Raw genomic sequence first — 25,686 nt, forward strand, 5'->3', positions numbered from 1 at the left:
TTACTATTTGACCATGTCACACAATTTATGCTCGTGCGAACCATTTTCTTTCAATGTAGGGCATCCGCTTATTTGAATTCGCGTTCAAAGAAAGTAACATTTCTGATTCGAGCAGTGAAATATCAACAGAATCCGATGACGAGGACGACGATGAAGACGTGGACGCCGATAGGGAAGAAGTTAGTCCTCCAAAACGCCTAAAGGGGTCATTTCCCTAAATCGAAACTAGTGAAAAACAGGATGTCCTGCAAAAGACAACCATTTAATATTTTCGAAATAAAACATGCTTCAATGATATTGTTATCCAAATGTACTGGGGTACTTCACGCAACGTGTTTGATTTTTGCATTCTGATTGTTTTCACTGCATCGTGCGTCTAGATTTGATATGATTTTCATTTAGAGGTGAAAGAATCTCACCGATTGCAAGAGAAGGAAAATTTCACAAGCATTGCGATTGGTGGAAAACTGCGTATTCTATCTCCATCAGTAAATTTAAGTTTCTTTTTTTGTTTCGCATTGTCTACGACCTACGAGATGCTTTTTCATTTGCCTTTTTCAACTTCTTCTCGTTTGTCTACCCTACAAGATTCCTGTTTAGTTAAGGACGTGACCATCGTTTTATGGTGAACACGTGCCGTTCTTACGCCTACCTGCTACCGTCGTAACTAAAATTTCATAATTGTAATGGCTTTTTTCTTCCTTTTTCCAGAATTTTTAAAAATTCGGATAACGTTGCAACTGTCAATGCAAAACGTAGCCTTCTAGATATTATGTCACATTGAAATTATTTAATAACGTAAAAAAAGGAAAAAAAACCTTGTCGAATCAGGAAACCCTGTCAATTTGTTCCATAAAAAACCATTTTCTCTCACCAAGGGCAAAAGCAGACAGACTGAAAAAATAATTTTTCAATTCTTTATGTATAAACTGTCACACAGCCATTGCTATTTTCTGGAATGTAAATCAGAATAATTGCCATTTTACCATAAATCTGGATTGTCTTGAGTCGTGACGTGCCGGCGGAACTGGGCCTGGAAGTTTTCGGCTAGTGAACTCATTTCTGCCATGTTCCGGAACAGACCAGGTGGCAAGAAACCAATCAAAAGCGGAGCGTGTTGCTCCAAGATTCTTCTTCTTTCCTCTGCGATAGCTTCGTCTTCGGCCTGTTGACGCAATTATTCCATGCGTCGTTCTTCCTCATGTTTCGGTCAAGTCTTCGACGAGAACGCCGCCCAGCAGAAGTCGATGCGGGGCTAGTAGTTCTCAATCGAGGGGGGCAAATCATCGATCCAGCGCATCCGCTTCGCCATCTACCAGCTCAACGTCTGGACTCCGACGCCGCTCCAATGGCAGCGGTAGCTCAAAATCAACTGGCGATCCGGCGAAAGCATCGACATCGGCCAACAGATCCGGCGGAAGCAAAAGCGTTCATTCCGCACCCGTTGCGGCACCTGTTCGACCTCCACGCACGCTCCAGCCGGTCAACCAGTCAACGGAAGTGAGAAAGAGGAGCGTGCGGACGTCGAGCAGTGGCAGTACGCTCCGCTCCGCAACTGCAGCTTCATCCGCCAAGACCCCGACATGTTCCGCCAGGAAATCTCCAGCCGCTCAGGCTGATCGCAAGACTTTGGTCAGCGCTTCCGGCGGTGGAGGAACACCTCTGGCTAATAGGACGAACCGTCTAGTAACCAACTCGTCCTACAAGAGTAGGAATTCCGCATCAGTCAAACAGGATGATGCTTCGGGTATGTTTGTTATTGTGAAACATTTTATTGTTTTAATAACCGAATGTTTGATTCGTTTTCTTTCGCAGCCGTGAGCGGAATCAAAGTGACACCAGTTGCAGTGGGTTCGGGCCGCTATAAAATCCGCATGGATCAGAGAATTGCAGCCGCAGCTGCGGAGAAGGCGTCCAAGACGACCACAACGAAAAAAACAACAACATCGTAATTCATTTTCATTTAATTTGAATAGCATTTTTCATTCTATTTCTCAATTTCAATTCTCTCAATTTTTACTTAATTCTGCTATGGCGAGGTAGACAACGAACTAACGGAATAAAAACGACAACAACGACGTTGGAGAAACGATCAAACACGACATCGAGCAGCCGGAATACGACAGTCAAACCTGACAAATGATGAACCAATCCACGTTATAAACAAAGAATAGCATTATAAAATTTTTTAAAAATAGTTTTTGTTCAGGATCAATGTAGTGTATAGGTGTCGACGGTGTTGAGTGATCATCAACGACCAATTAAAGACGAAACGCTTGTCATTATCAAAGATGTTGCATGACGGTATTTTGTTTTGTTTTTGTTTTATTTTGCTACCATCGTTTGTGTTTACTCTGTTTTTCGGGTAAGCGTTTTCTTTTGCTGAAAAAGTTTCAGGTGAGTGGTGAATTATTTTTGAAAAATTGGAGGAGAAAATCAGATTTGCGTTGAAGGAAGGGAAATTCCTTATCAAATGAAAATGAACCAAGCATTTCCGACAATCCAGGAAACGAGTTTCTTCGCCATCTGGAGTGAAGGATTTTCGCTTCGGAACAGGTTACGTTCATTTGTTCGTTGCTTTTATTGATACTTGCTTCTACGCGGTTTCCATCATATCCATCCGAGATCCGTGGAATGTGGAGGGGTGAAAGGGCATTTTTAAGGCGTTTGTCTCTTCGTCGTTTGCGAAAAAATGCCGTCATATTTGATTTCTCATCTCTATATGTAATCCTGCGTTTTCAAACACATTAGTCACGGTTGAGCGCCGTCGGGAACTTCCCCCTAGGCCCTGCCCGTGCTCCTTTTTGGTCCGTAGACCGAGGCGGAAGTTAGTTCCTCAAATTAAATCACATCAATTAAAATACCATGGCCGCTATGGCCTGTTGTTAAGTCCGTTGGAGTGATATCTACATGCTCGACGCGATACTATCACGACGGGCCACACGTACAATCCGTCTGCTCGTTGAGCGGCTCATACCATCCCTTGACTTAACTGGTATACTTACCTTTGGTAAAAGGCCGATTGAGTCCAGACGATACGTGTGTGCACTGGGATCAGTGTTTAACCTATTAGCATTGACCTAAAGACGATTCCCTAGGCCGATGTCGCATGTAGCCTACACTCATGTCCTTGTTGGTCCACCTATATCACCACGAGTCAAAAGGCAGGCCTAAAAATGCTCAAAAGAATTAGGGCCGTTTAGGCCTTCGTTGGGGAGTGATAGACGCACATGCTCGTCCTGATATTATCAAGACCGGCCACCGTAGCGCCATACCCATTGAACGACCGTTACCATTGACTTACCAATTGCTTATTTTTGGGGGTAACAGCCGGTTGGTGTATGAACGATACTAGTGTGCACTGGGACAGTGTTTAACCTTTCTACTTTTTTATTACCATGTAGACTTCGGTAATATCGCATGCACGTTATCATTCCCATCATCCTCCTGCAAAATAAACATTTCGGATTAATACCGTAACCGAAAGCCTAATACCGTTTACAGAGTTTGGGAATCCCCGTCAAACTCATCTCCGACCGTAGCGACTCGCAGTTTGTCATAGGAGCGGACCAGGCTCGTGGCTACCATAATGTTTGGGAGCTTCTGGCGTCTGCCACCAGGGGGATATCGAACGTAGGTAGTCTTTTTTCACACAACACAACACAGAACACCATTCAACACTCACCTGGTGGCGACGTCAGCAGTTACCCAACGTTATTGGAGACTTGGAGTCACGCTCTCAAGCACGCCACGTCATATAGGGCTGTTCGACATCTTTTTTAAGATTTGTTGAAATCGTGAAACGCAGCAACTCATGTATTTTTTCGTCTGCTACGAGTGACTTGTGTAGTTCTGCGAAATATTAATTTTTTTAAAAAACAGTGATAGAAAAGGGGGTTAAGACCTCTTATGAACTCAGATACTTCAATGTAAGTAACAATACTGTTTTTAATGTCGGCTTCATTACTAATTATGAACCTTATTAGATCAACAATGAGGAAAAGGATGATGATGATGACAAGGAATAAGTTCGTCTCCCCGTTGTTTCGTTTTTGCTGTAAAGTAATAAACGATGACCATTATATTTGTACAATTGTTACTGCATTAAACTTGACACCATTCCTTGACACATACTTTCAGGGTTATTTTTACATAAAAAAATTGTCAGTTTAAGATTATTTGTATGGAACGTTAGTAGGCTGTGTACGAAGGGAATTATAATTTTGCATTAAGAAGATTCCAGGTTATGAAGGAACTTGGTCTAAGCATTTGCTAGTAAGATGTCGGATCCATTCATGTGGTTGCATGTTTCGATTTGACCAATAATTCATATCAGACATGAAGGCTGGGAAGACAGTGAAAGTGAAGTAAATGCATTCTGCGTAAAGCAATCGACCTTCAATACAACTGTTATCAAATTGAGGCAAGTAAAATATAATTAAGTGAAACTAAGCTAATTTTCTAGATCTCGAGTAATATTTTGTAAATATTTATCTAAACTCAAAATTGAAAGCCAGACAACAAGTAATGGAATGTCATGTATATTTCTCAATTAACAAAAATTTCATCACTTGAATCATAACAAAGAGCTTTATCGACGATTCAAATCTAAATCTTCCATGAAGTAAGTTAAGTTCAGCCGAATCTTTTTACTGCCTTGACTTACGCATTGAAGAAGATTCATCATCTGCCTAGGAGTATATTCCTTCAACAAAGGCATAAACAAAATTATTAGCTGCTGACGACGCGAATTTCTTAAATTAATGACAACGGTATTAATACTAAATTTGATTGAGTTACCGTTTGTTCTTGAATCCATTTTTCCAAAGAATTTTCAGGTAAATAATATGCCTTTATGTATGTTTCGACAATATGTGGGTCAGGAAGAGGTCTTAGACGTGTCAAGCTTTCCACTTTGACTTGAAAATGCCTGAAGTCTAACTGCATTAGTGCACGACCTTCGTTCGTGCATTTTCTTACAGCGGAAAATCTAAAGAATTTCAAATCGGATACGGTCTTACATAAAGGTGCGTAAAAAAGGCCGAATACCCGTCAAGTAGTGTATGGTAACAGGCACGAAGAATTTTATCCCATAAAATGTTGCAAATTTCAGGAGGCAGAATCTGAGGGTAACAGACACGAAGGACACTCAAGTCGTAGTCACTGAGAACCTGCGAAAGAAATAAGAATTACATCATAGATGGAATATGATTTTGATAGCTTTTCGTTTCAACAAGATATATGAAGATATCTGAGGGAGCAATTTTTGGAACAATTGGACAACAGTCTAAACCGTGTTTCCACAGAGAATTAGGAATACAATATGGACAATCACTGTTAAACATTTGTAACTTTTCCAAATAACGTGTTTTGGCCTCAATACTAAGTCCACTGGCATAATTAGACAGTGACATAGTTAAACACTAACACTATAACGAACTAATATATAAAGAAAACACATCAGAACTTCAAAACAACCCCGTTTTCTATCACTGTTTTTTAAAAAAATTTATATTTCGCAGAACTACACAAGTCACTCGTAGCAGACGAAAAAATACATGAGTTGCCGCGTTTCACGATTTCAACAAATCTTAAAAAAGATGTCGAACAGCCCTATACGCGTCTCTGGTTTTAGTCATGATGGCGGGGAAAGTTTTCAGCAATCTGTTTCGCTTTTTCTTCATGTATGTGGTTGTGGCTTCTAGTGGATTATCAATAATCGTGCAGGGTGTTATTTCAGTTCTATTTCATGTAATCTCCTTTAAAAACGTTTTTTCCCACTTTCTCATTTTTGCTCGAGTTCATCGTCTGACCAGGTCTGACCAGGGCTGACTGCCACACAAGGCTGGAAACTAAACCACGTAAGCAAATTCTACTGTAGTGCAAAGCTGCATATTTTGTAGACAGAGAAGCTGGCATGGTAATTAGGATTTCAGTTATTTAGTGCATCGTTAGTGGAACCAGCAAGTAAAGTACATCGTAATTTGTTACAATTTAATAGAAAAGAAAAGAAAAATCTTTGGTTTTTTACTGATGATAAAAATTTTTGGAACCTTTTTAGTCAGTGTGGATGAGCTAGTTGAATTCACATGTCCAAAATTGAATTGCAGATTCTCTGTACCACAGACTACATCTGTACAAATACTGCACTGTAAGTAAATTTGAATTTCCATCATGTTGGTTAGCACTAGCATAGACAACGAAGTGGTCTATGGTCGTTTTTTCCCAAGTCCACTTCGTTGTCTATGGCACTAGTACTAGCTGATAAGTCAACGACAGAAGAGTTGCTTAAAAGTAATTTTTAATTTCTTTTTCCAAGAATGGTTAATGGTGTAAAGTTTTAATTAAAACATTTTAGCTTCTACAGAAAAACCAATTCCGACAATCATGTGAGTGAACTGCTGATGGATATCTAATTGAAAAAATTTCTCTTCAGAATTCTTTTAAAAAAATAAGACTGTAAAAAAATAGTGATTTCCAATATTATTTAAAAGCTTTACCATGATGTAATAACAATTTGGTTCAGGACAGCCTTAAACAAAACTCTTCTTTAACCCCAGGTTTTTAAAATGAAGTGTAGCAGATATGACTTGGTTAACATAGTTATGGCTACGTCTACCCATGGCGGGAAAAGGTGAACAGCTGACTGTTGTATGTGTGACAGTGTGAGATTGAAGATTTCCTAGACAGAATTCTGGCTACTTGTTATTCGGTACCACCTTTTATGTAATTTTAGACAACATCCAGTAAGTCATATCAATTAAAATTGTAATCCTTATTATAAACACATCTGTGAACAAAGAGTTAGCTTCAGGATTGAGATTCCTCAACACATACAACAAGGACCCCATTTCAAGTTGTAGCATCCAGCCTTTTCTCAACTGCCATGTAGCTTCTTTTTACAGGATAGAACAAGGATTCTCCATTGCAGTTGGAGATGTTACATATGGTAATGCTTTTTCATAGAGTTAGTTTGGTTTTAATATTTTAAGCAAACATTTGTTGTATTAGGGCTGTTAGGCAGAGCACTGCTTAAGAAAGCAGTACAGTGGCAATTTGGTAAGTATGACTTCGGACGTTTCTGCTAGGAGTTCAAGAATCGCGAAGCAATTGAACAACCACATCTGTACTGGAATTAGTATGATGGGATATTGGTATGTAAATGATATTGCAAGTTTATTTCTTACAGGGTGATCAGAATAACCAAAAAATTGGGAACAGTGACCAAAACACGGAAATGTGAAGTTTATTTTCATGGATTCAAAGAAAGGCTAAAAAAACAAATAACCTATATATTGTTGAAAGCTTCCTTTGTGTAGTTTCAAATGCCAACAACCTTATTTTTGAAAAAGAAAAAAATAAGGCATTAATAAGGAATAGTATGTTGGAAGGAATGACTTTGGTCTTTACTCCTCTGTTGGAATTTGCATGCTACCATTGTCTTCGTCCGTCACAGGTATCTGGCCTTCTCAACCAGATTACGTGCTATTTTACTTATGGTTTTTATTCATTGTTGTTCAAATGCTAGGACAAAATCACTTCACAAGTAAAATCGGATTGTGATGTGATGAAATTAGTTCTCAATGTAGATGAGGATCTTGAAAAATCTCCATACCTTATGTCAGCTGTAAAAGTGTTGAAGGTGTTGGTGAATGGACATATTGAGTCCTAGAATAATGTCAATGACAGTGTAAACTATGAGTCAGCAAGGTAATTATCTTTAAAGCAATAAGCCATAGTTTCAAAATAAAGTTTTTATATCCCCATCAAACTCGTCGCTGACCGTTGCAACTCGTAGTGTTCTTCATAGGAGCGGACCGACTCCTACATTAGAGGAAATTGACACGCGTGATTCCAATAATGTTTGGGAACTTCTGGCTTCAGCCACCAGGGGGATGTCGAATGTTTCTAGTCTCTTGGATCACTTACATTAGATATCAGATTAAATCGGCCCTGTTCTTCTATTCCCATTGTTTTGTTCATCTGTTAATATTAGTTTAAAAAAACGAGAAATAGATTTTACTATAAAGATAGCCGTTTATCGCCACACAGGCACAAAAATTCAAACAAAAGGATAATAGGGAACTCTGAGAACTCAATATATTCGACGTCCCCCTGGTGGTGGACGCCAGAAGTTTTCAAACGTCATTGGAATCACACAAGACACAACTCGATTTCCTTGTTTTCACTCAGGTTTCAGGGTTTCCTTATTTTTAGATGATTCGTTGTTCGTTTCTCTCAATATGGCGCCAAAAGGTTTTCAACAATCTGTTTCGCTTTTTCTTTCGTTAATATGGTTTTGGATTTTGGTGGATCATCAATAATCGTGCAGGTATTCACATGTTATCTCAGTTTCACGTGATCCAATATATCTCCTTTAGATTTTCCCCCTCTTTCTCTGTTTTGCTTAACTTTATCTGACTTCACGGAAGGCTGAAAACGACGTAAGGAAATTCTACTGTAGTGCCAGGCTGCATATTTTGTAGACAGAGAAGCTGGCATGGTAATTATGCTTTAAGTTATTTAGCCAAATAGTTACAGTTCACAAGGGAATATCTGTTGTGGAATTCAATGTTAAATCCAACCTTAAACTGGAGGGGTTTTGCACCTCTTACACACAAAGACAGCTTTGATTGGTGCTCTGAATCAGCATTGTCTTGAAGAAATGGCTGCCCACCAGTAGCTTTTCTTTCTCTTAGGTTGTTGCACAGCGTGTAAGTGTTAAACAATGCAAAGATAGAAATTTAAAATATGTTGTTGATGTAAAAAAAAAAAATAGAAACATGGCCAACAGATTTCATACTGAACAGAAAACTTAAATTTCCATTCGAATGATTTACTAAAACTGACTATTTTGACATCTTGCATCAATAAAGGGCTAAAGGTTATTTTTATTGCAGATTTTCAGAGATTTAAGACATTTTAAAATCACTCGGCATCCAACCAAACCATACTTTTCAGGAATTATTTCTTTTAATATTTGTAATCATTTTCTTTATTTGTTAGCAGCAAAGAAAACCTGAATGCTGATGTAAAAGACCTTAAATGGATCTGATTAACACCAAAGAATTCCAGAGGAAGAATATTGAACTTGAGTACCATTATTGAAATTGTCAATGGTTCATCATCTCCGATTTTTAGCATAAATGATGTGGCAGTCGTTGTTAGTTATGGAGTAACTATATTTGGACGTCAAAGCGGCTGATGTTAGCGCCCATTTTTGGGCAATTTTGGAAGAAAAGCAGTTCCAACTAAGCCATTAGATGGTATCATCACTATCATGTATGTATGTAGTTCACAACAAAGGTTCAGTTATTAATTAATTAATTAATGGAGGAATCCAAACATTTCTATAAAACTGTACATTGCTTTTTAATGCAGGAATAGACAAACACAGAATAAGTGTTAGCAATACAATTGCTGTTGGCGAAAACGGATCTGGTTTGATGAGATGTCATTCTCGAGGATCACCTACATGGGTACGTATTGTAACAGATTCACTGGGTTTAAGGGATGTATTCAGTCATAGACAGCTTACACGACACACACACACAGCATTACACAGTAACAGCACTGACAGCACTAACAACTAGTCTGAATCACTACATTGGACTGCCCCTCTGGCCGGTCATAGACGGGCTTTTGAGTCCTCTGACATCCGGCCAGAGTGGCAAAGTCCATTGACATCGCACATTTGCATCTCCTAGCATCCGGTGCTAAGCGACAAAGTACATTGGCGCTACATCCCCCCTCCTACCTACTGACATGGGTTCCCTAAACTGGATAACAAACCCCACAAGGCATAACAAATAGAGTCCCCTATGTCTTCTACTTTACCATTTGGTAAAACTAATCCGGGTTAAACACCAATATTCAAACGACTGCATTCGGATCGGGCTTGCCTTGATCCTCTTCTTTCTCCTTCCTCTTCGAAGGATCTCCTGCCCGGGCTAGCTCGTCCCTCAGTTCTTGAATCTGGCGCTGTAGGTCTTGCACCTTGTCAAGGCCTACTGCCCCGACTGCCGGTTTCTCGCACTCTCTACGCGAATCCTCGTACCCCCTCTCATAGGCTGTTTTTACGGCATCTGCGTGAAGTCTCGCCTCCTCCAGGAATTCTTCACACGATTTAATGCCCAACACGTAAAGCCTCTCGTAGAGAGCCGGGCTCAATCCCCTGAAAAGGTGGTCTATGCGCACCTCTTCGGCCATGTCTGGCTGAACCATGCGACACATGTCCATAACATCATGGTAGTATTCCGTGATGTCTTCCTCCTTTCCTTGGACCCGCATGCGCAGCTTCCTTTCCGTCTGCCGCTTCAGGTTTACCGCCACGAACTGCTTCAGGAAAAGCGTCTTGAGCCCACGCACCTCTCTGTAGTGTGCTGGCTCGTCCTCAGTTCCGGCTACTTGGACCTCCCGGTCCTCCCAGTGCTCTGGGCGTGCGTTTCTCGCCTCAAGGCCTACAATCCATTTGTAGGCAGCACCCTCGAGCGAAACATCAATAGCCCTTGCAAGATCGTTATTCGACCAACGATTATGGCGACCAATCCTTTCGAACCGGTCTATCCACTCCATTGCGTTTTCCTTTGGCGTGCCCCGGAACTTTTCCGGCTCCTTGTAGTGGAACATTGGGCGTTCCGCCATGTCTTCCTCCTCTTCCAAAAACGGGTCCCACTCGAGTTCAGGATCTTCCAGAGACTGTCGGCTTGGCGATCCTCCTACGCTGAATCCGCCGCGTCCCTGTCTCACCGTTGCCGCTTCCTGTGGAGTACTAAACGCTCTAGGCCGTAGGCCTTCGCGCAGGCTTCTTCTTTCCAAGCCCACCCCTCGCTGCTCGTCGTTCCTCGCTTCCAACGGCTGTCCGCTGTCGCTACCCGACGATCTGTTGATGACCCCGGAGGTATCGGCTTCCACGCTAACTATGCGTTTCCTGTCGGCAGCGCCTTCCGCCCACGCCGACCCCTGCCACACCTCTCGGTTTCCAGTCACCGACCCCTGCGTTCCGAGCGAATTTGGGTCGTACGACTTCCTCCGCTGCTCGTCGATCCTTTCCTGGACACTGGAGACTGACACCTGCGGGATAAGCGACTCGCGGTCGTCGAACTCCGCCTGACGCGTGCGTGATCCCTGATCACGATCGACGACCCGCACTTCCTGCCGCTTCTCGTTACCCGCCCCGGTACGTGCGTTAACCCTTCCTTCGTTCCCTACCTCACGAGCCCCCTCGTGCTGGCTACGTGCAGCTACGGACTCGTATGCCCCTTCCGTCACCGCACCCCCTGCTTCCGGATTCCCAGAATCCTGGTAGCTCTGTGCGTCCTCGAATTCCTCGCCCCGTGGCTCGGAATCAGACTGGAATTGTGACGGATCTGGAACCTCCCGCGGTAGGGAAACTTCCCTGGACAACCACGTACCTTTCTGTCCCAAAGTGAGGTCACTCACTTCTCCAGGAGGGCCTCTCGAACGGCCCTTTGACCGAGCTGAAGCAGCGCTTGCTGCCTGCAATCCTGTTGAAGATCGTGCTAGAGGTGTTGCCGCCCTCAAACCCGAGTAATAGGTCTGAATCTCCTTGGCGGCCTCTTCAGCTGCTCGTCTACGGCTCCTTTCCCCAGCGTCTATTATCACACCTCTCCCGTGTGACATTCACACGAGGATCCGCTGCGATCCCACTTCCCAAATACACGCTCTCCCAGACCGTTGCTGTGGTCTCGTGCCCGGCAATAAATTGCCGAGTTCGATTTCCAGAGACCCCTCACAGCGAACGCCTACCTGAGTTAAAACGTGTACCTGATCAGTGAACAACGCAGTAGCATCTCCACCATGTAACAGATTCACTGGGTTTAAGGGATGTATTCAGTCATAGACAGCTTACACGACACACACACACAGCATTACACAGTAACAGCACTGACAGCACTAACAACTAGTCTGAATCACTACATTGGACTGCCCCTCTGGCCGGTCATAGACGGGCTTTTGAGTCCTCTGACATCCGGCCAGAGTGGCAAAGTCCATTGACATCGCACATTTGCATCTCCTAGCATCCGGTGCTAAGCGACAAAGTACATTGGCGCTACACACCTACATGGGTACGTATAATCATATTACGAATTGATATTTTGGTACTTCACTAAAGAAAAATTCTTTTAAAATGAAATTTAAAATTTCTGTTCATTCACAATCTGGCATAAAGGCAAATTTCTTATTCTGTGTTTGACTCACGGGTAAGCCTTCATATTTGTCGAAACAGTTTTTGCGAAGAGGAACTCTTTCTTAATTGAATATAATTCTTGTCAATTTTAGTAGCAAATTTCAGTTCAAATGAGACAAACTGGTCAGTTTGATGCATGCTTTTAAACTTTCTATTTGACATATTGATTACCGTATTAGTTTCATATCTGACGTAATTAGTCATGAATATTTGTAGTTACCATTTTTATCGTAAGCTGAGTGAGTCAATACTGTGTATAAATACTTGTTGGTAGGTACAGACATTTTCATATATTTTTTTCTCAGCAGCTTCTCGTCAAAATTTTCTACTGGAACCATTTGCCAAAGCGTGGATTAGCTTGACAATTGACTTCACAAATCACAACGACCAAGATTCTGGAATCAAGAATTAAAAGAGAACCGTCTGCGTACGTGCGTAGAGGACATTAGATGTGGATTCAACCGTTGGCCAATCGACTTTTGATTGATCGGGTTACTGGCCTTGGCTACGTGGATCTTGGGTCACATACCTGGAATTCAGAGAGAAACAGCTGTGATCTTTGGGATATGAATATCAGGTATGTTTTTATTCGCAATTGACCAAAGAATTCTGCTTATGTACAGTTGACAGAGCACAACAAAACTCGCGGTAATGAAGCCTGATTAACGTAAGCTGCCAAAATTCAGCAAAAATGCAACAGGGTAAGACCAGACTTTGGATGGAACAAAGAGCCGTTCGTCAGTGATGTTGATGGAATAACCGGCATCCTGATGTCTTCGCTGCTGCTATTTCTGCTATTATTGTTGCTATCCTGTGTTTAATGAGGTTTTTCCAGCACATTGGTGCGGTGACAAAATGTGTTTGATCATGTTGCATTCGTTACGTAACTTCTGAACAAACAGCAGCAGCTTCCGTTACGCCTCCGGTAACCAAATGGGTTATTACACCACATAAATTCCAACGGCTGCGAGATTTGCATGTACTATAGAACCGCAACAGGTAATTTTCGAAAGCGAGTTGAACTCTTTTATCCAAACACCCTAGCTATCAGCGGAGACATTCCCGAAATGGTGCAAGCTCGTGGGAAATTTTTAAACTCTTATTGAGTAGGCCCGCAATCGCACTAGATTGTAATTAAGTTGCGTTTGCTTGACTGACAGGTTCGCGATCTGCATCCAAAAGAGTTGCAGTGTGTGCATGATAACCGCTTTCTTATTTTTTCCTAGCGTCTAAATTATTTCAAAATGACGTTGCCATAAATCCCGAGAGCAGGTGATTTACCAAATGTGCTGCAAGCCCAAGAGAACGTTACTGGCCAAATGTGCTTGCAATCCTAAGAGATGGCGTTATCGGCCAAATATGCTAGAACTCCAAGAGATGGCGGTGGTAAAATATGCAAGAAAGGCTATAAATGGCGCTAAGTACGGAACGGAATGAAAGCAGCAAAGATGGCGTTAACTACAAATGTGCAAGAAAGCCCAGAGATGGCACTAACTACCATACGTGCAAGAAAGCAGAGATGCACTGACGGCAAATGCATGGTGTCGACAATCCCTGAAGTTTAACAGTCACTTATTAAATATTTCTTGGAATCGAAGTGTAAGTGACGTTTCCTCCAGCGCTCTTGAATCAAATCATTAAGAAAAATTTGTAGTAAAGGGCAATAATGTGCAGCAGTGAAGGAAGTATGCACGTACGTTCTGCACTTCAATTTGTTTGTTTGAAATACTTGTACATGGAAGGTGATGCAAGGAAAAAGGCAATATCCAGTGTATGATCAAGCAAATTGTTTTCTGTGTAACGAAAGTATGCACAGAAATGAGAAAGCCTATACATTGCTGCAACTGTTGTGATATTAAATAATGCAGACTATCTCAGGTCGATCAGGTATATGTGGAATAAGAATAATATCTCAAGTCAAGATTGAAACCTGCAACTTTAGGAAAGAGGCTCTCAATGTTCTTTATGGCAGATGCCCTAAATTTAGAAACAATGTTCAGCAAAAAATAGCAGTAATTTGTTTTGCGAAAAAGTTACAAGTATGACACCAGATTTGAGATAACAACCAGCTATAAGTTTTAGGCCAACAAAGAAGAAAGATCGTTTTGTTTGTTCGTAGTCTTGTTTGTGCAGTAACCTTATCCCTGAAGTCAATATATGTGATACGAAAACTAGATTTTTTTTTGCTTTTAATTAATGGGTTCACTCGATTCTACGCTTCTATTTCAATTCCTTTGTTTATCTGTTTTTATAAGATAAAAAATAGATGTGAAATAGTTTTAATATAAAGATACTTAAGATAGCCATTTATCGCCACACAGACACAAAATTCAAACAACAGGATAATGGGGCATTCCAGACTTTCCAGAATCCAGAGCACTTAATACATTCGACTACTCTCCTGGTGGCGGACATAAGAAGTTCAACATGAATCTTGATTTTGTTTTAAATTTTTACGTGGAACCTGTTATCCACGTAAATATGATGTCGATTTTAATGATAGCTGTTAAATTTTGAATGAAAATCTGGTGTTTTTAACCAGGTCTAGAATTTAGTCAAAAATGAAAAAGTGAGAAGGCTATACCCTTCTCATTTTTGCCAAAATCGGCAAAAAACTAAATCTCTTGGAATCCGTTTAAAATCACACGTAATACTAAACATAAATTGCTTATTTAGGAAAATTGATTTGTTTTCTCGTCAATTTATCTGCTTTAGAAATATTTTAAATAATTGTACTGTGTGACGCTAGCGCTACATTGTGCTAGCGCGCCAGCTTTTTTACCCATTTTTAACGTTTATTTCAGGAGTTTCAAGTCCCACGAGACAACGAACTCAATTTTTGAATCTGTTAGTTAAATTTTAAATGCAAATCCCGTATTTTCATATTAAACTGAGGTTTAAAAAAGTACAAAATTGGCAAAAAAGTGGGGCTTATGTTGTCGGGCTTATTTCGAAGCTTGATAGGTGATTGGGTTACAGATAGAAAAACAAGATGGCGTTATTGTTCTTCCATGATGACTGACAAGGTGTAACGAGTAAATTAGCTGTTAGCGATGTTTCTTAACTTTCTTGTGCTTGAAAGGATTTCTCACGTGAAAATTAACAGTAAGTTATCTACCATTCGATGTTTATAACATTGTTATTTATGTGTTGGAAGTGTAACACTTCAACAAAATTGCTTTTTGTATCAAACAGGGTTTCCCTCATTATCAGCTATTCAGGCTGCTGATCCAGAAAATACTAAACTACCGATGTCTTTTTTCTGTTATGTCATCTCTCATTGAAGATGAGCTCAGCCCTTTTCAGTCTCCCATTTAACCAAATGGCATATCTCATTTCATTGAAATCATGATCTTTAAACTAAATGCACAAGGTGGGCTGTTGTTGAAGGAAGATCAATGATGAACATAGTTCCTTCGAATTAAATACCACCATCTTATTTCAATATTGTTTGTTGGCTCATAGTATTGAGTTAAAGTTTATTATAAGAATTTTGTTTTTTTAATTTCAGTCTTCACTTACTTTGCATTGACATCTGATCAACCATTATCTAAATTATCCAGTCTACAGCAGTTTTCCATCCTAGCCAAAAATCAAACAGTAGTATCTCAATCATCCAGCCATCACTACTTCCGAACTTAAGTCAGCTATCGTTTATAGACTTCAACTTCTTTTCACGGTATCTTAGAATGGTCTATTTATCTGGAATTACAACAATCTGGTGTGATTTGTCCTCGTAGAACTTCGAAATTTTGGTCGTTGGATCCCGTCTTGACCATATCTTCACCTTTTTCCGTAGCTGACCAACACGCATAGACTTTAAATGCTGTCGCCTTCATTGAGGTACTTCAATTTGATCTATTAGCTCGTATTCTAATTTAAGGTTAAAATTCTCATCGTAGATTGTCAATTGTTCATCATCATCATCTCTGCCGAAAAATCGCTGTTCAATTCAAGTCATCAAGTCATGCCTCCTTACGGATCTTCCACGTAAGTTTAACTGGCTCCGTTTCAAGAATTGTTTACATCAGTATTCAAATTTATGTATTTGCTATTTAGGTGACGCCCACTTCTACTGGTAGATAACATTATGGAAGGTTTGTGATCCCCGAAAAACTCATGGTGGTGGCGTACGGAGCAACGTGGAACGTCCCTTTCTTCTGTGGTATTGTTTGTTTTGTTTTGTGGTTGTGAGTTAACCCATTGGCTGCCACCCATTTTGCTCCCCTTTTTTTTGTAGCTTTAGGGACCGGCCGCGCTGTCCTACCCCATGGGGTGGGGCAGTTGCAATGGCCTTCGCCGAAAGGCGTGTAGGCAATGCACCAGTAGGGACTTCTCTTTGTTCGATGCAGTGGCGGATTCCCGAGGGTGTGCATTCCCTGTAAAGGTTTCCGTCACTGTGTCAGCCCGGACTCGTCTTCGGACAAGTCCCTTTTGTTCGTGGATCCTTCAGACGCGATGCGTAATAAGTAGAAAAACAACCTATGGGTTGTATGGCGTGGCAGCCAACGGGTTAACTAATTGTATGCATGTATGTATGTATGTATGTGTATTTGTATGTATGTGTATGTAAATGTAATTTGAAATAGTGGTGGAATTGTGGGTGGAGGTGGGTAAATACAAAATTAATTCCATTTATAGATTTTCTATTTATTAAAAGATAATACGAGAGAAAAGAAGTTAAATAAATATTTCCTCTAGTAATTCTAGAGGAACGAGGACTTTGTCACCTAGTGTTTGAATTGAATCAGAAATACTTAACATTTACCTTGCTGGCAGCATAATTTATATTTGCACTTCCTGCAATTCCCAACTACACTTTTCAGGCTACTATATCAATAGCTATTATCTCGACGCCGATGCAAAGTTTACAAGTCAACTCGTTCATACATTCCGTCAAGTTCTAAAATTTGTTATCTCACTATTGGCTGTAGCGCTTTTTAGAATTCAAACTTTCTAGTAGTACATTTCATCAACCCCCCTACCCATCAAGGCAAGAAAAAACCAACAAAGTTCAACAATATGTTTTGTCTTAACAAACTTTCAAATTAAATTTGTACTCTTCAATTGCTGCTTTCGGAAACCTCATTCAGTTCAGTCACATCGGCTCGATGTTCGAAGGCCGTCGAAAGGTTCCACGGAAATCGTCGACAGAGTATGTGACAGGTTCCAACACAATCACTTGAGAATTCCAATGAAGAATGTCTGAATAAAAAATGTTGCCTTTTTTTTCGGAAAACAGACCAGTTTAACTGGAAGTCAGATGTGAAAGATGGTTCCCCTCCATTCTTAACGAAACATGCTGTTTTTTCCTGTCCCCATTTCAAGGTGACATGTCAAGCTCCAAATCCTCAGTTTATCTCTATGTAGTTGCTCTTTCCGATGCCTAAAGCAAAAAAATAAACAAGGTGAACTTTAGAAAAGACATGTTGAGCTCAAGTAAAGAAAACCAACTATAATACTCATCTGTAAAAACACATACCATGAAGAACACAATACATAATGCAATAATTCGTCTATAAAGTAGAAATTCGCCACATTTCTCAGATAACAACGAACACTATACCTCGTGCTAGAAATTTTACAGCTTGATGATTTTGGGTGCCCAGATAATTTAAGTTCAAATGAATATCTCAATTAAAAACTAAAACTAGTTCAGGCGCTAGATAAGAATAGAGCTAATAAATTTCAAAAAGGAAAACTAAATTACCGTAGACTATATGACAGAGCATTAAGCGATCGTACCTAAAGGAAACCTTTAGTCACAATCATGGCGGAAACACTAAAAAAGAATGGTCTCTCTGTGACTTTGCCAAATTGAGGCAGAGAAACACGAGATTTAGAGGAAAACAAAAACACCTGGAAGCTGGAATTTAAAATTTTAATAACCATAAATCAACCTCAAAATTTTTTATTAATGTAATTAATTCTGAATACGGCACCAGTTAAACATACTTGGAAGATCCGTAAGGAGGCATGACTTGATGACTTGAATTGAACAGCGATTTTTCGGCAGACATGATGATGATGGACAATTGACAATCTACGATGAGAATTTTAACCTTAAATTAGAATACGTCCTAATAGATCAAATTGAAGTACCTCAATGAAGGCGACAGCATTAAAGTCTATGCGTGTTGGTCAGCTACGGAAAAAGGTGAAGATATGGTCAAGACGGGATCCAACGACCAAAATTTCGAAGTTCTACGAGGACAAATCACACCAGATTGTTGTAATTCCAGATAAATAGACCATTCTAAGATACCGTGAAAAGAAGTTGAAGTCTATAAACGATAGCTGACTTAAGTTCGGAAGTAGTGATGGCTGGATGATTGAGATACTACTGTTTGATTTTTGGCTAGGATGGAAAACTGCTGTAGACTGGATAATTTAGATAATGGTTGATCAGATGTCAATGCAAAGTAAGTGAAGACTGAAATTAAAAAAACAAAATTCATATAATAAACTTTAACTCAATACTATGAGCCAACAAACAATATTGAAATAAGATGGTGGTATTTAATTCGAAGGAACTATGTTCATCATTGATCTTCCTTCAACAACAGCCCACCTTGTGCATTTAGTTTAAAGATCATGATTTCAATGAAATGAGATATGCCATTTGGTTAAATGGGAGACTGAAAAGGGCTGAGCTCATCTTCAATGAGAGATGACATAACAGAAAAAAGACATCGGTAGTTTAGTATTTTCTGGATCAGCAGCCTGAATAGCTGATAATGAGGGAAACCCTGTTTGATACAAAAAGCAATTTTGTTGAAGTGTTACACTTCCAACACATAAATAACAATCTTATAAACATCGAATGGTAGATAACTTACTGTTAATTTTCACTTGAGAAATCCTTTCAAGCAAAAGAAAGTTAAGAAACTTTGCTAACAGCTAATTTACTCGTTACACCTTTTCAGTCATCTTGGAAGAACAATAACGCCATCTTGTTTTTCTATCTGTAACCCAATCACATATCAAGCTTCGAAATAAGCCCGACAACATAAGCCCCACTTATTGCCAATTTTGTATTTTTTAAACATCAGTTTAATGAGAAAATACGTGATTTGCATTTAAAATTTAACAAGAATTCAAAAAATTGAGTTCGTTGTCTCGCGGGACTTGAAACTCCTAAAATAAACGTTAAAAATTGGTAAAAAAGCTGGCGCGCTAGCACAATGTAGCACTAGCGTCAATTATTTAAAATATTTCGAAAACAGATAAATTGACGAGAAAACAAATAAATTTTCCTAAATAAGCAATTGATTTTGAGTATAACGTGTGATTTTAAACGGATTCCAAGAGATTTAGTTTTTTGCCGATTTTGGCAAAAATGAGAAGGGTATAGCCTTCTCACTTTTTCATTTTTGACTAAATTCTAGACCTGGTTAAAAACACTAGATTTTCATTCAAAATTTAACAGCTATCATTAAAATCGACTTCATTTTTACGTGGATAACAGGTTCCACGTAAAAATTAAAAACAAAATCAAGATTCATGTTGAACTTCTCATGTCCGCCACCAGGAGAATAGTCGAATGTATTAAGTGGTCTGGACTTTGGAATGCCCCCTTATCCTGTTGTTTGAATTTTGTGTCTGTGTGGCGATAAATGGCTATCTTTATCTTTATATTAAAACTATTGCACATCTATTTTTGTATCTTATATTAACAGATAAACAAAGGAATTGAAATAGAAGCGTAGAATCGAGTAAACCCACAAATTCAAAGAAAAAAATCAAGTTTTCGTATCACATATACCAACTTCACGAATAAGGTTACTGCACAAACAAGACTACGAACAAACAAAACGATCTTTCTACTTTGTTGGCCTAAAACTTATAGCTGGGAGTTATCTCAAAGCTGGTGTTATACTTGCAACTTTTTCGCAAAACAAATTACTAGAATTCGTTGCTGAACATTGTTTCCAAATTTTGGGCATCTGCCATAGAGGACATTGAGAGCCTCTTCCTTAACTTGCAGGTTTCAATCTTCACTTGAGATATTCTTCTTATTCCACATACACCTGATTGACCTGAGATAGTCTGCATTATTTATTTCGCAACAGTTGCAGCAATTTATAGGCTTTCTGATTTCTGTGCATACTTTCGTTACACAGAAAACAATTTGCTTGATCATACACTGGATATTGCAGTTTTCCTTGCATCACCTTCCATGTACAAGTATTTCAAACAAACAAATTGAAGTGCAGAACGTGCGTGCATACTCCCTTCGCTGCTACACATAATTCCCCTTTACTACAAATTTAAGCAGCTAATCTTTCTTAATGATTTGATTCAAGAGCGCTGGTGGAAACCTCACTTACACTTCGATTCCAAGCAATATTCGATAAGCGACTGTTAAACTTCAAGGATTGTTGAAACCATGCATTTGCCATCAGTGCCATCTCTGGGCTTTCTTGCACGTATGGTAGTTAGTGCCCTCTCTGGGATTTCGGCACATTTGTAGTTAACGCCATCTTTGCTGCTTTCATTCCGTTCCGTACTTAGCGCCATTTATAGCCTTTCTTGCATATTTTACCATACCGCCATCTCTTAGGATTTCTAGCATATTTGGCCGATAACGCCATCTCTTAGGATTTCAAGCATATTTGGCCAGTGACGCTCTCTTGGGCTTGCAGCACATTTGGTAATTCACCTGCTCTCGGGATTTATGGCAACGTCATTTTGAAATAATTTAGACGCTAGGAGAAAATAAGAAAGCGGTTATCATGCACACACTGCAACTCTTTTGGATGCAGATCGCGAACCTGTCAGTCAAGCAAACACAACTTAATTACAATCTAGTGCGATTTCGCGCCTCCTCAATAAGAGTCACAAATTTCCCACGAGCTTGCACCATTTCGGGAATGTCTCCGCTGATAGCTAGGGTGTTTGGATAAAAGCGTTCAACTCGCTTTCGAAAATTACCTGTTGCGGTTCTATAGTACATGCAAATCTCGCAGCCGTTGGAATTTATGTGGTGTAATAACCCATTTGGTTACCGGAGGCGTAACGGAAGCTGCTGCTGTTTGTTCAGAAGTTACGTAACGAATGCAACATGATCAAACACATTTTGTCACCGCACCAATGTGCTGGAAAAACCTCATTAAACACAGGATAGCAACAATAATAGCAGAAATAGCAGCAGCGAAGACATCAGGATGCCGGTTATTCCATCAACATCACTGACGAACGGCTCTTTGTTCCATCCAAAGTCTGGTCTTACCCTGTTGCATTTTTGCTGAATTTTGGCAGCTTACGTTAATCAGGCTTCATTACCGCGAGTTTTGTTGTGCTCTGTCAACTGTACATAAGCAGAATTCTTTGGTCAATTGCGACTAAAAACATACCTGATAACTTCATATCCCAAAGATCACAGCTGTTTCTCTCTGAATTCCAGGTATGTGACCCAAGATCCACGTAGCCAAGGCCAGTAACCCGATCAATCAAAAGTCGATTGGCCAACGGTTGAATCCACATCTAATGTCCTCTACGCACGTACGCAGACGGTTCTCTTTTAATTCTTGATTCCAGAATCTTGGTCGTTGTGATTTGTGAAGTCAATTGTCAAGCTAATCCACGCTTTGGCAAATGGTTCCAGTAGAAAATTTTGACGAGAAGCTGCTGAGAAAAAAATATATGAAAATGTCTGTACCTACCAACAAGTATTTATACACAGTATTGACTCACTCAGCTTACGATAAAAATGGTAACTACAAATATTCATGACTAATTACGTCAGATATGAAACTAATACGGTAATCAATATGTCAAATAGAAAGTTTAAAAGCATGCATCAAACTGACCAGTTTGTCTCATTTGAACTGAAATTTGCTACTAAAATTGACAAGAATTATATTCAATTAAGAAAGAGTTCCTCTTCGCAAAAACTGTTTCGACAAATATGAAGGCTTACCCGTGAGTCAAACACAGAATAAGAAATTTGCCTTTATGCCAGATTGTGAATGAACAGAAATTTTAAATTTCATTTTAAAAGAATTTTTCTTTAGTGAAGTACCAAAATATCAATTCGTAATATGATTATACGTACCCATGTAGGTGTGTAGCGCCAATGTACTTTGTCGCTTAGCACCGGATGCTAGGAGATGCAAATGTGCGATGTCAATGGACTTTGCCACTCTGGCCGGATGTCAGAGGACTCAAAAGCCCGTCTATGACCGGCCAGAGGGGCAGTCCAATGTAGTGATTCAGACTAGTTGTTAGTGCTGTCAGTGCTGTTACTGTGTAATGCTGTGTGTGTGTGTCGTGTAAGCTGTCTATGACTGAATACATCCCTTAAACCCAGTGAATCTGTTACATGGTGGAGATGCTACTGCGTTGTTCACTGATCAGGTACACGTTTTAACTCAGGTAGGCGTTCGCTGTGAGGGGTCTCTGGAAATCGAACTCGGCAATTTATTGCCGGGCACGAGACCACAGCAACGGTCTGGGAGAGCGTGTATTTGGGAAGTGGGATCGCAGCGGATCCTCGTGTGAATGTCACACGGGAGAGGTGTGATAATAGACGCTGGGGAAAGGAGCCGTAGACGAGCAGCTGAAGAGGCCGCCAAGGAGATTCAGACCTATTACTCGGGTTTGAGGGCGGCAACACCTCTAGCACGATCTTCAACAGGATTGCAGGCAGCAAGCGCTGCTTCAGCTCGGTCAAAGGGCCGTTCGAGAGGCCCTCCTGGAGAAGTGAGTGACCTCACTTTGGGACAGAAAGGTACGTGGTTGTCCAGGGAAGTTTCCCTACCGCGGGAGGTTCCAGATCCGTCACAATTCCAGTCTGATTCCGAGCCACGGGGCGAGGAATTCGAGGACGCACAGAGCTACCAGGATTCTGGGAATCCGGAAGCAGGGGGTGCGGTGACGGAAGGGGCATACGAGTCCGTAGCTGCATCGTAGCCAGCACGAGGGGGCTCGTGAGGTAGGGAACGAAGGAAGGGTTAACGCACGTACCGGGGCGGGTAACGAGAAGCGGCAGGAAGTGCGGGTCGTCGATCGTGATCAGGGATCACGCACGCGTCAGGCGGAGTTCGACGACCGCGAGTCGCTTATCCCGCAGGTGTCAGTCTCCAGTGTCCAGGAAAGGATCGACGAGCAGCGGAGGAAGTCGTACGACCCAAATTCGCTCGGAACGCAGGGGTCGGTGACTGGAAACCGAGAGGTGTGGCAGGGGTCGGCGTGGGCGGAAGGCGCTGCCGACAGGAAACGCATAGTTAGCGTGGAAGCCGATACCTCCGGGGTCATCAACAGATCGTCGGGTAGCGACAGCGGACAGCCGTTGGAAGCGAGGAACGACGAGCAGCGAGGGGTGGGCTTGGAAAGAAGAAGCCTGCGCGAAGGCCTACGGCCTAGAGCGTTTAGTACTCCACAGGAAGCGGCAACGGTGAGACAGGGACGCGGCGGATTCAGCGTAGGAGGATCGCCAAGCCGACAGTCTCTGGAAGATCCTGAACTCGAGTGGGACCCGTTTTTGGAAGAGGAGGAAGACATGGCGGAACGCCCAATGTTCCACTACAAGGAGCCGGAAAAGTTCCGGGGCACGCCAAAGGAAAACGCAATGGAGTGGATAGACCGGTTCGAAAGGATTGGTCGCCATAATCGTTGGTCGAATAACGATCTTGCAAGGGCTATTGATGTTTCGCTCGAGGGTGCTGCCTACAAATGGATTGTAGGCCTTGAGGCGAGAAACGCACGCCCAGAGCACTGGGAGGACCGGGAGGTCCAAGTAGCCGGAACTGAGGACGAGCCAGCACACTACAGAGAGGTGCGTGGGCTCAAGACGCTTTTCCTGAAGCAGTTCGTGGCGGTAAACCTGAAGCGGCAGACGGAAAGGAAGCTGCGCATGCGGGTCCAAGGAAAGGAGGAAGACATCACGGAATACTACCATGATGTTATGGACATGTGTCGCATGGTTCAGCCAGACATGGCCGAAGAGGTGCGCATAGACCACCTTTTCAGGGGATTGAGCCCGGCTCTCTACGAGAGGCTTTACGTGTTGGGCATTAAATCGTGTGAAGAATTCCTGGAGGAGGCGAGACTTCACGCAGATGCCGTAAAAACAGCCTATGAGAGGGGGTACGAGGATTCGCGTAGAGAGTGCGAGAAACCGGCAGTCGGGGCAGTAGGCCTTGACAAGGTGCAAGACCTACAGCGCCAGATTCAAGAACTGAGGGACGAGCTAGCCCGGGCAGGAGATCCTTCGAAGAGGAAGGAGAAAGAAGAGGATCAAGGCAAGCCCGATCCGAATGCAGTCGTTTGAATATTGGTGTTTAACCCGGATTAGTTTTACCAAATGGTAAAGTAGAAGACATAGGGGACTCTATTTGTTATGCCTTGTGGGGTTTGTTATCCAGTTTAGGGAACCCATGTCAGTAGGTAGGAGGGGGGATGTAGCGCCAATGTACTTTGTCGCTTAGCACCGGATGCTAGGAGATGCAAATGTGCGATGTCAATGGACTTTGCCACTCTGGCCGGATGTCAGAGGACTCAAAAGCCCGTCTATGACCGGCCAGAGGGGCAGTCCAATGTAGTGATTCAGACTAGTTGTTAGTGCTGTCAGTGCTGTTACTGTGTAATGCTGTGTGTGTGTGTCGTGTAAGCTGTCTATGACTGAATACATCCCTTAAACCCAGTGAATCTGTTACAATACGTACCCATGTAGGTGATCCTCGAGAATGACATCTCATCAAACCAGATCCGTTTTCGCCAACAGCAATTGTATTGCTAACACTTATTCTGTGTTTGTCTATTCCTGCATTAAAAAGCAATGTACAGTTTTATAGAAATGTTTGGATTCCTCCATTAATTAATTAATTAATAACTGAACCTTTGTTGTGAACTACATACATACATGATAGTGATGATACCATCTAATGGCTTAGTTGGAACTGCTTTTCTTCCAAAATTGCCCAAAAATGGGCGCTAACATCAGCCGCTTTGACGTCCAAATATAGTTACTCCATAACTAACAACGACTGCCACATCATTTATGCTAAAAATCGGAGATGATGAACCATTGACAATTTCAATAATGGTACTCAAGTTCAATATTCTTCCTCTGGAATTCTTTGGTGTTAATCAGATCCATTTAAGGTCTTTTACATCAGCATTCAGGTTTTCTTTGCTGCTAACAAATAAAGAAAATGATTACAAATATTAAAAGAAATAATTCCTGAAAAGTATGGTTTGGTTGGATGCCGAGTGATTTTAAAATGTCTTAAATCTCTGAAAATCTGCAATAAAAATAACCTTTAGCCCTTTATTGATGCAAGATGTCAAAATAGTCAGTTTTAGTAAATCATTCGAATGGAAATTTAAGTTTTCTGTTCAGTATGAAATCTGTTGGCCATGTTTCTATTTTTTTTTTTTACATCAACAACATATTTTAAATTTCTATCTTTGCATTGTTTAACACTTACACGCTGTGCAACAACCTAAGAGAAAGAAAAGCTACTGGTGGG

At 41.1% G+C, this 25,686-nt stretch overlaps 2 protein-coding genes and 6 long non-coding RNA genes across 30 annotated transcripts in view; 5 read left to right on the plus strand and 3 right to left on the minus strand.

Moving 5' to 3' along the window:
* Nucleotides 1-326, plus strand: part of LOC116933765 — a 62,177-nt gene extending 61,851 nt beyond the window's left edge. For all 9 annotated transcript variants that reach the window (XM_045175710.1, XM_045175692.1, XM_045175706.1 and 6 more), the window contains one exon: nt 60-326. In XM_045175710.1, coding sequence (XP_045031645.1) covers nt 60-218 — 159 coding nt within the window. In that variant the 3' untranslated portion in view covers nt 219-326. The remainder of the gene's footprint in view (nt 1-59) is intronic.
* On the plus strand, nt 309-2,290 carry LOC123476789 (probable GPI-anchored adhesin-like protein PGA18). The gene is made up of 5 exons (XM_045179493.1): nt 309-318; nt 403-488; nt 1,153-1,747; nt 1,816-1,948; nt 2,044-2,290. The coding sequence occupies exons 1-5, from the start codon at nt 309-311 to the stop codon at nt 2,141-2,143; spliced, it is 924 nt and encodes a 307-aa protein (XP_045035428.1). The 3' UTR covers nt 2,144-2,290.
* A 453-nt stretch (nt 2,291-2,743) lies between these two features.
* On the plus strand, nt 2,744-4,127 carry LOC123474032. The gene is made up of 2 exons (XR_006648646.1): nt 2,744-3,929; nt 3,987-4,127. It is a non-coding gene; the product is annotated as an uncharacterized LOC123474032 (long non-coding RNA).
* A 398-nt stretch (nt 4,128-4,525) lies between these two features.
* Nucleotides 4,526-5,184, minus strand: LOC123474007. The gene is made up of 3 exons (XR_006648626.1): nt 5,050-5,184; nt 4,801-4,990; nt 4,526-4,705 (listed from the first exon to the last, which is right to left on the minus strand). It is a non-coding gene; the product is annotated as an uncharacterized LOC123474007 (long non-coding RNA).
* On the plus strand, nt 4,630-5,427 carry LOC123474036. Its single transcript, XR_006648651.1, has 3 exons — nt 4,630-4,772; nt 4,830-5,027; nt 5,114-5,427. It is a non-coding gene; the product is annotated as an uncharacterized LOC123474036 (long non-coding RNA).
* A 194-nt stretch (nt 5,428-5,621) lies between these two features.
* Nucleotides 5,622-16,849, plus strand: LOC116921170. Of its 12 annotated transcripts, XR_006648599.1 has the most exons (16): nt 5,622-5,861; nt 6,062-6,389; nt 6,561-6,949; nt 7,012-7,456; nt 7,529-7,710; nt 7,799-8,332; nt 8,433-8,503; nt 9,010-9,282; nt 9,382-9,479; nt 12,520-12,788; nt 12,842-15,316; nt 15,407-15,584; nt 15,723-15,890; nt 15,952-16,054; nt 16,114-16,201; nt 16,271-16,849. It is a non-coding gene; the product is annotated as an uncharacterized LOC116921170 (long non-coding RNA). The 12 variants fall into 12 exon arrangements; XR_006648601.1 differs by lacking the exon at nt 6,062-6,389 and having other exon boundaries at nt 5,622-5,751; nt 5,817-5,861; nt 12,520-15,316; XR_006648600.1 differs by lacking the exon at nt 6,062-6,389 and having other exon boundaries at nt 12,520-15,316.
* LOC123474038 lies at nt 7,217-7,757 on the minus strand. Its single transcript, XR_006648655.1, has 3 exons — nt 7,616-7,757; nt 7,411-7,538; nt 7,217-7,336 (listed from the first exon to the last, which is right to left on the minus strand). It is a non-coding gene; the product is annotated as an uncharacterized LOC123474038 (long non-coding RNA).
* Nucleotides 16,850-16,980: 131 nt separating the features above from the next.
* On the minus strand, nt 16,981-19,211 carry LOC116935375. Of its 4 annotated transcripts, none has more exons than XR_006648585.1 (7): nt 19,051-19,211; nt 18,783-18,960; nt 18,477-18,644; nt 18,314-18,415; nt 18,167-18,254; nt 17,922-18,077; nt 16,981-17,597 (listed from the first exon to the last, which is right to left on the minus strand). It is a non-coding gene; the product is annotated as an uncharacterized LOC116935375 (long non-coding RNA). The 4 variants fall into 4 exon arrangements; XR_006648586.1 differs by having other exon boundaries at nt 18,154-18,254; XR_006648584.1 differs by having other exon boundaries at nt 17,922-18,254.
* Between the last annotated feature and the right edge of the window lie 6,475 nt (nt 19,212-25,686).

This window comes from Daphnia magna, linkage group LG1 (genome assembly GCF_020631705.1).
Source record: "Daphnia magna isolate NIES linkage group LG1, ASM2063170v1.1, whole genome shotgun sequence".
Taxonomy (NCBI): Eukaryota; Metazoa; Arthropoda; class Branchiopoda; order Diplostraca; family Daphniidae; genus Daphnia; species Daphnia magna.

Excerpts from the sequence above, each read along its gene's own strand:
- LOC123476789 (XM_045179493.1), top strand. Across the intron at positions 489-1,152 it reads TGCGTATTCTATCTCCATCA|CTTCGTCTTCGGCCTGTTGA; the intron begins GTAAATTTAAGT and ends CCTCTGCGATAG. Across the intron at positions 1,748-1,815 it reads CAAACAGGATGATGCTTCGG|CCGTGAGCGGAATCAAAGTG; the intron begins GTATGTTTGTTA and ends TTTCTTTCGCAG.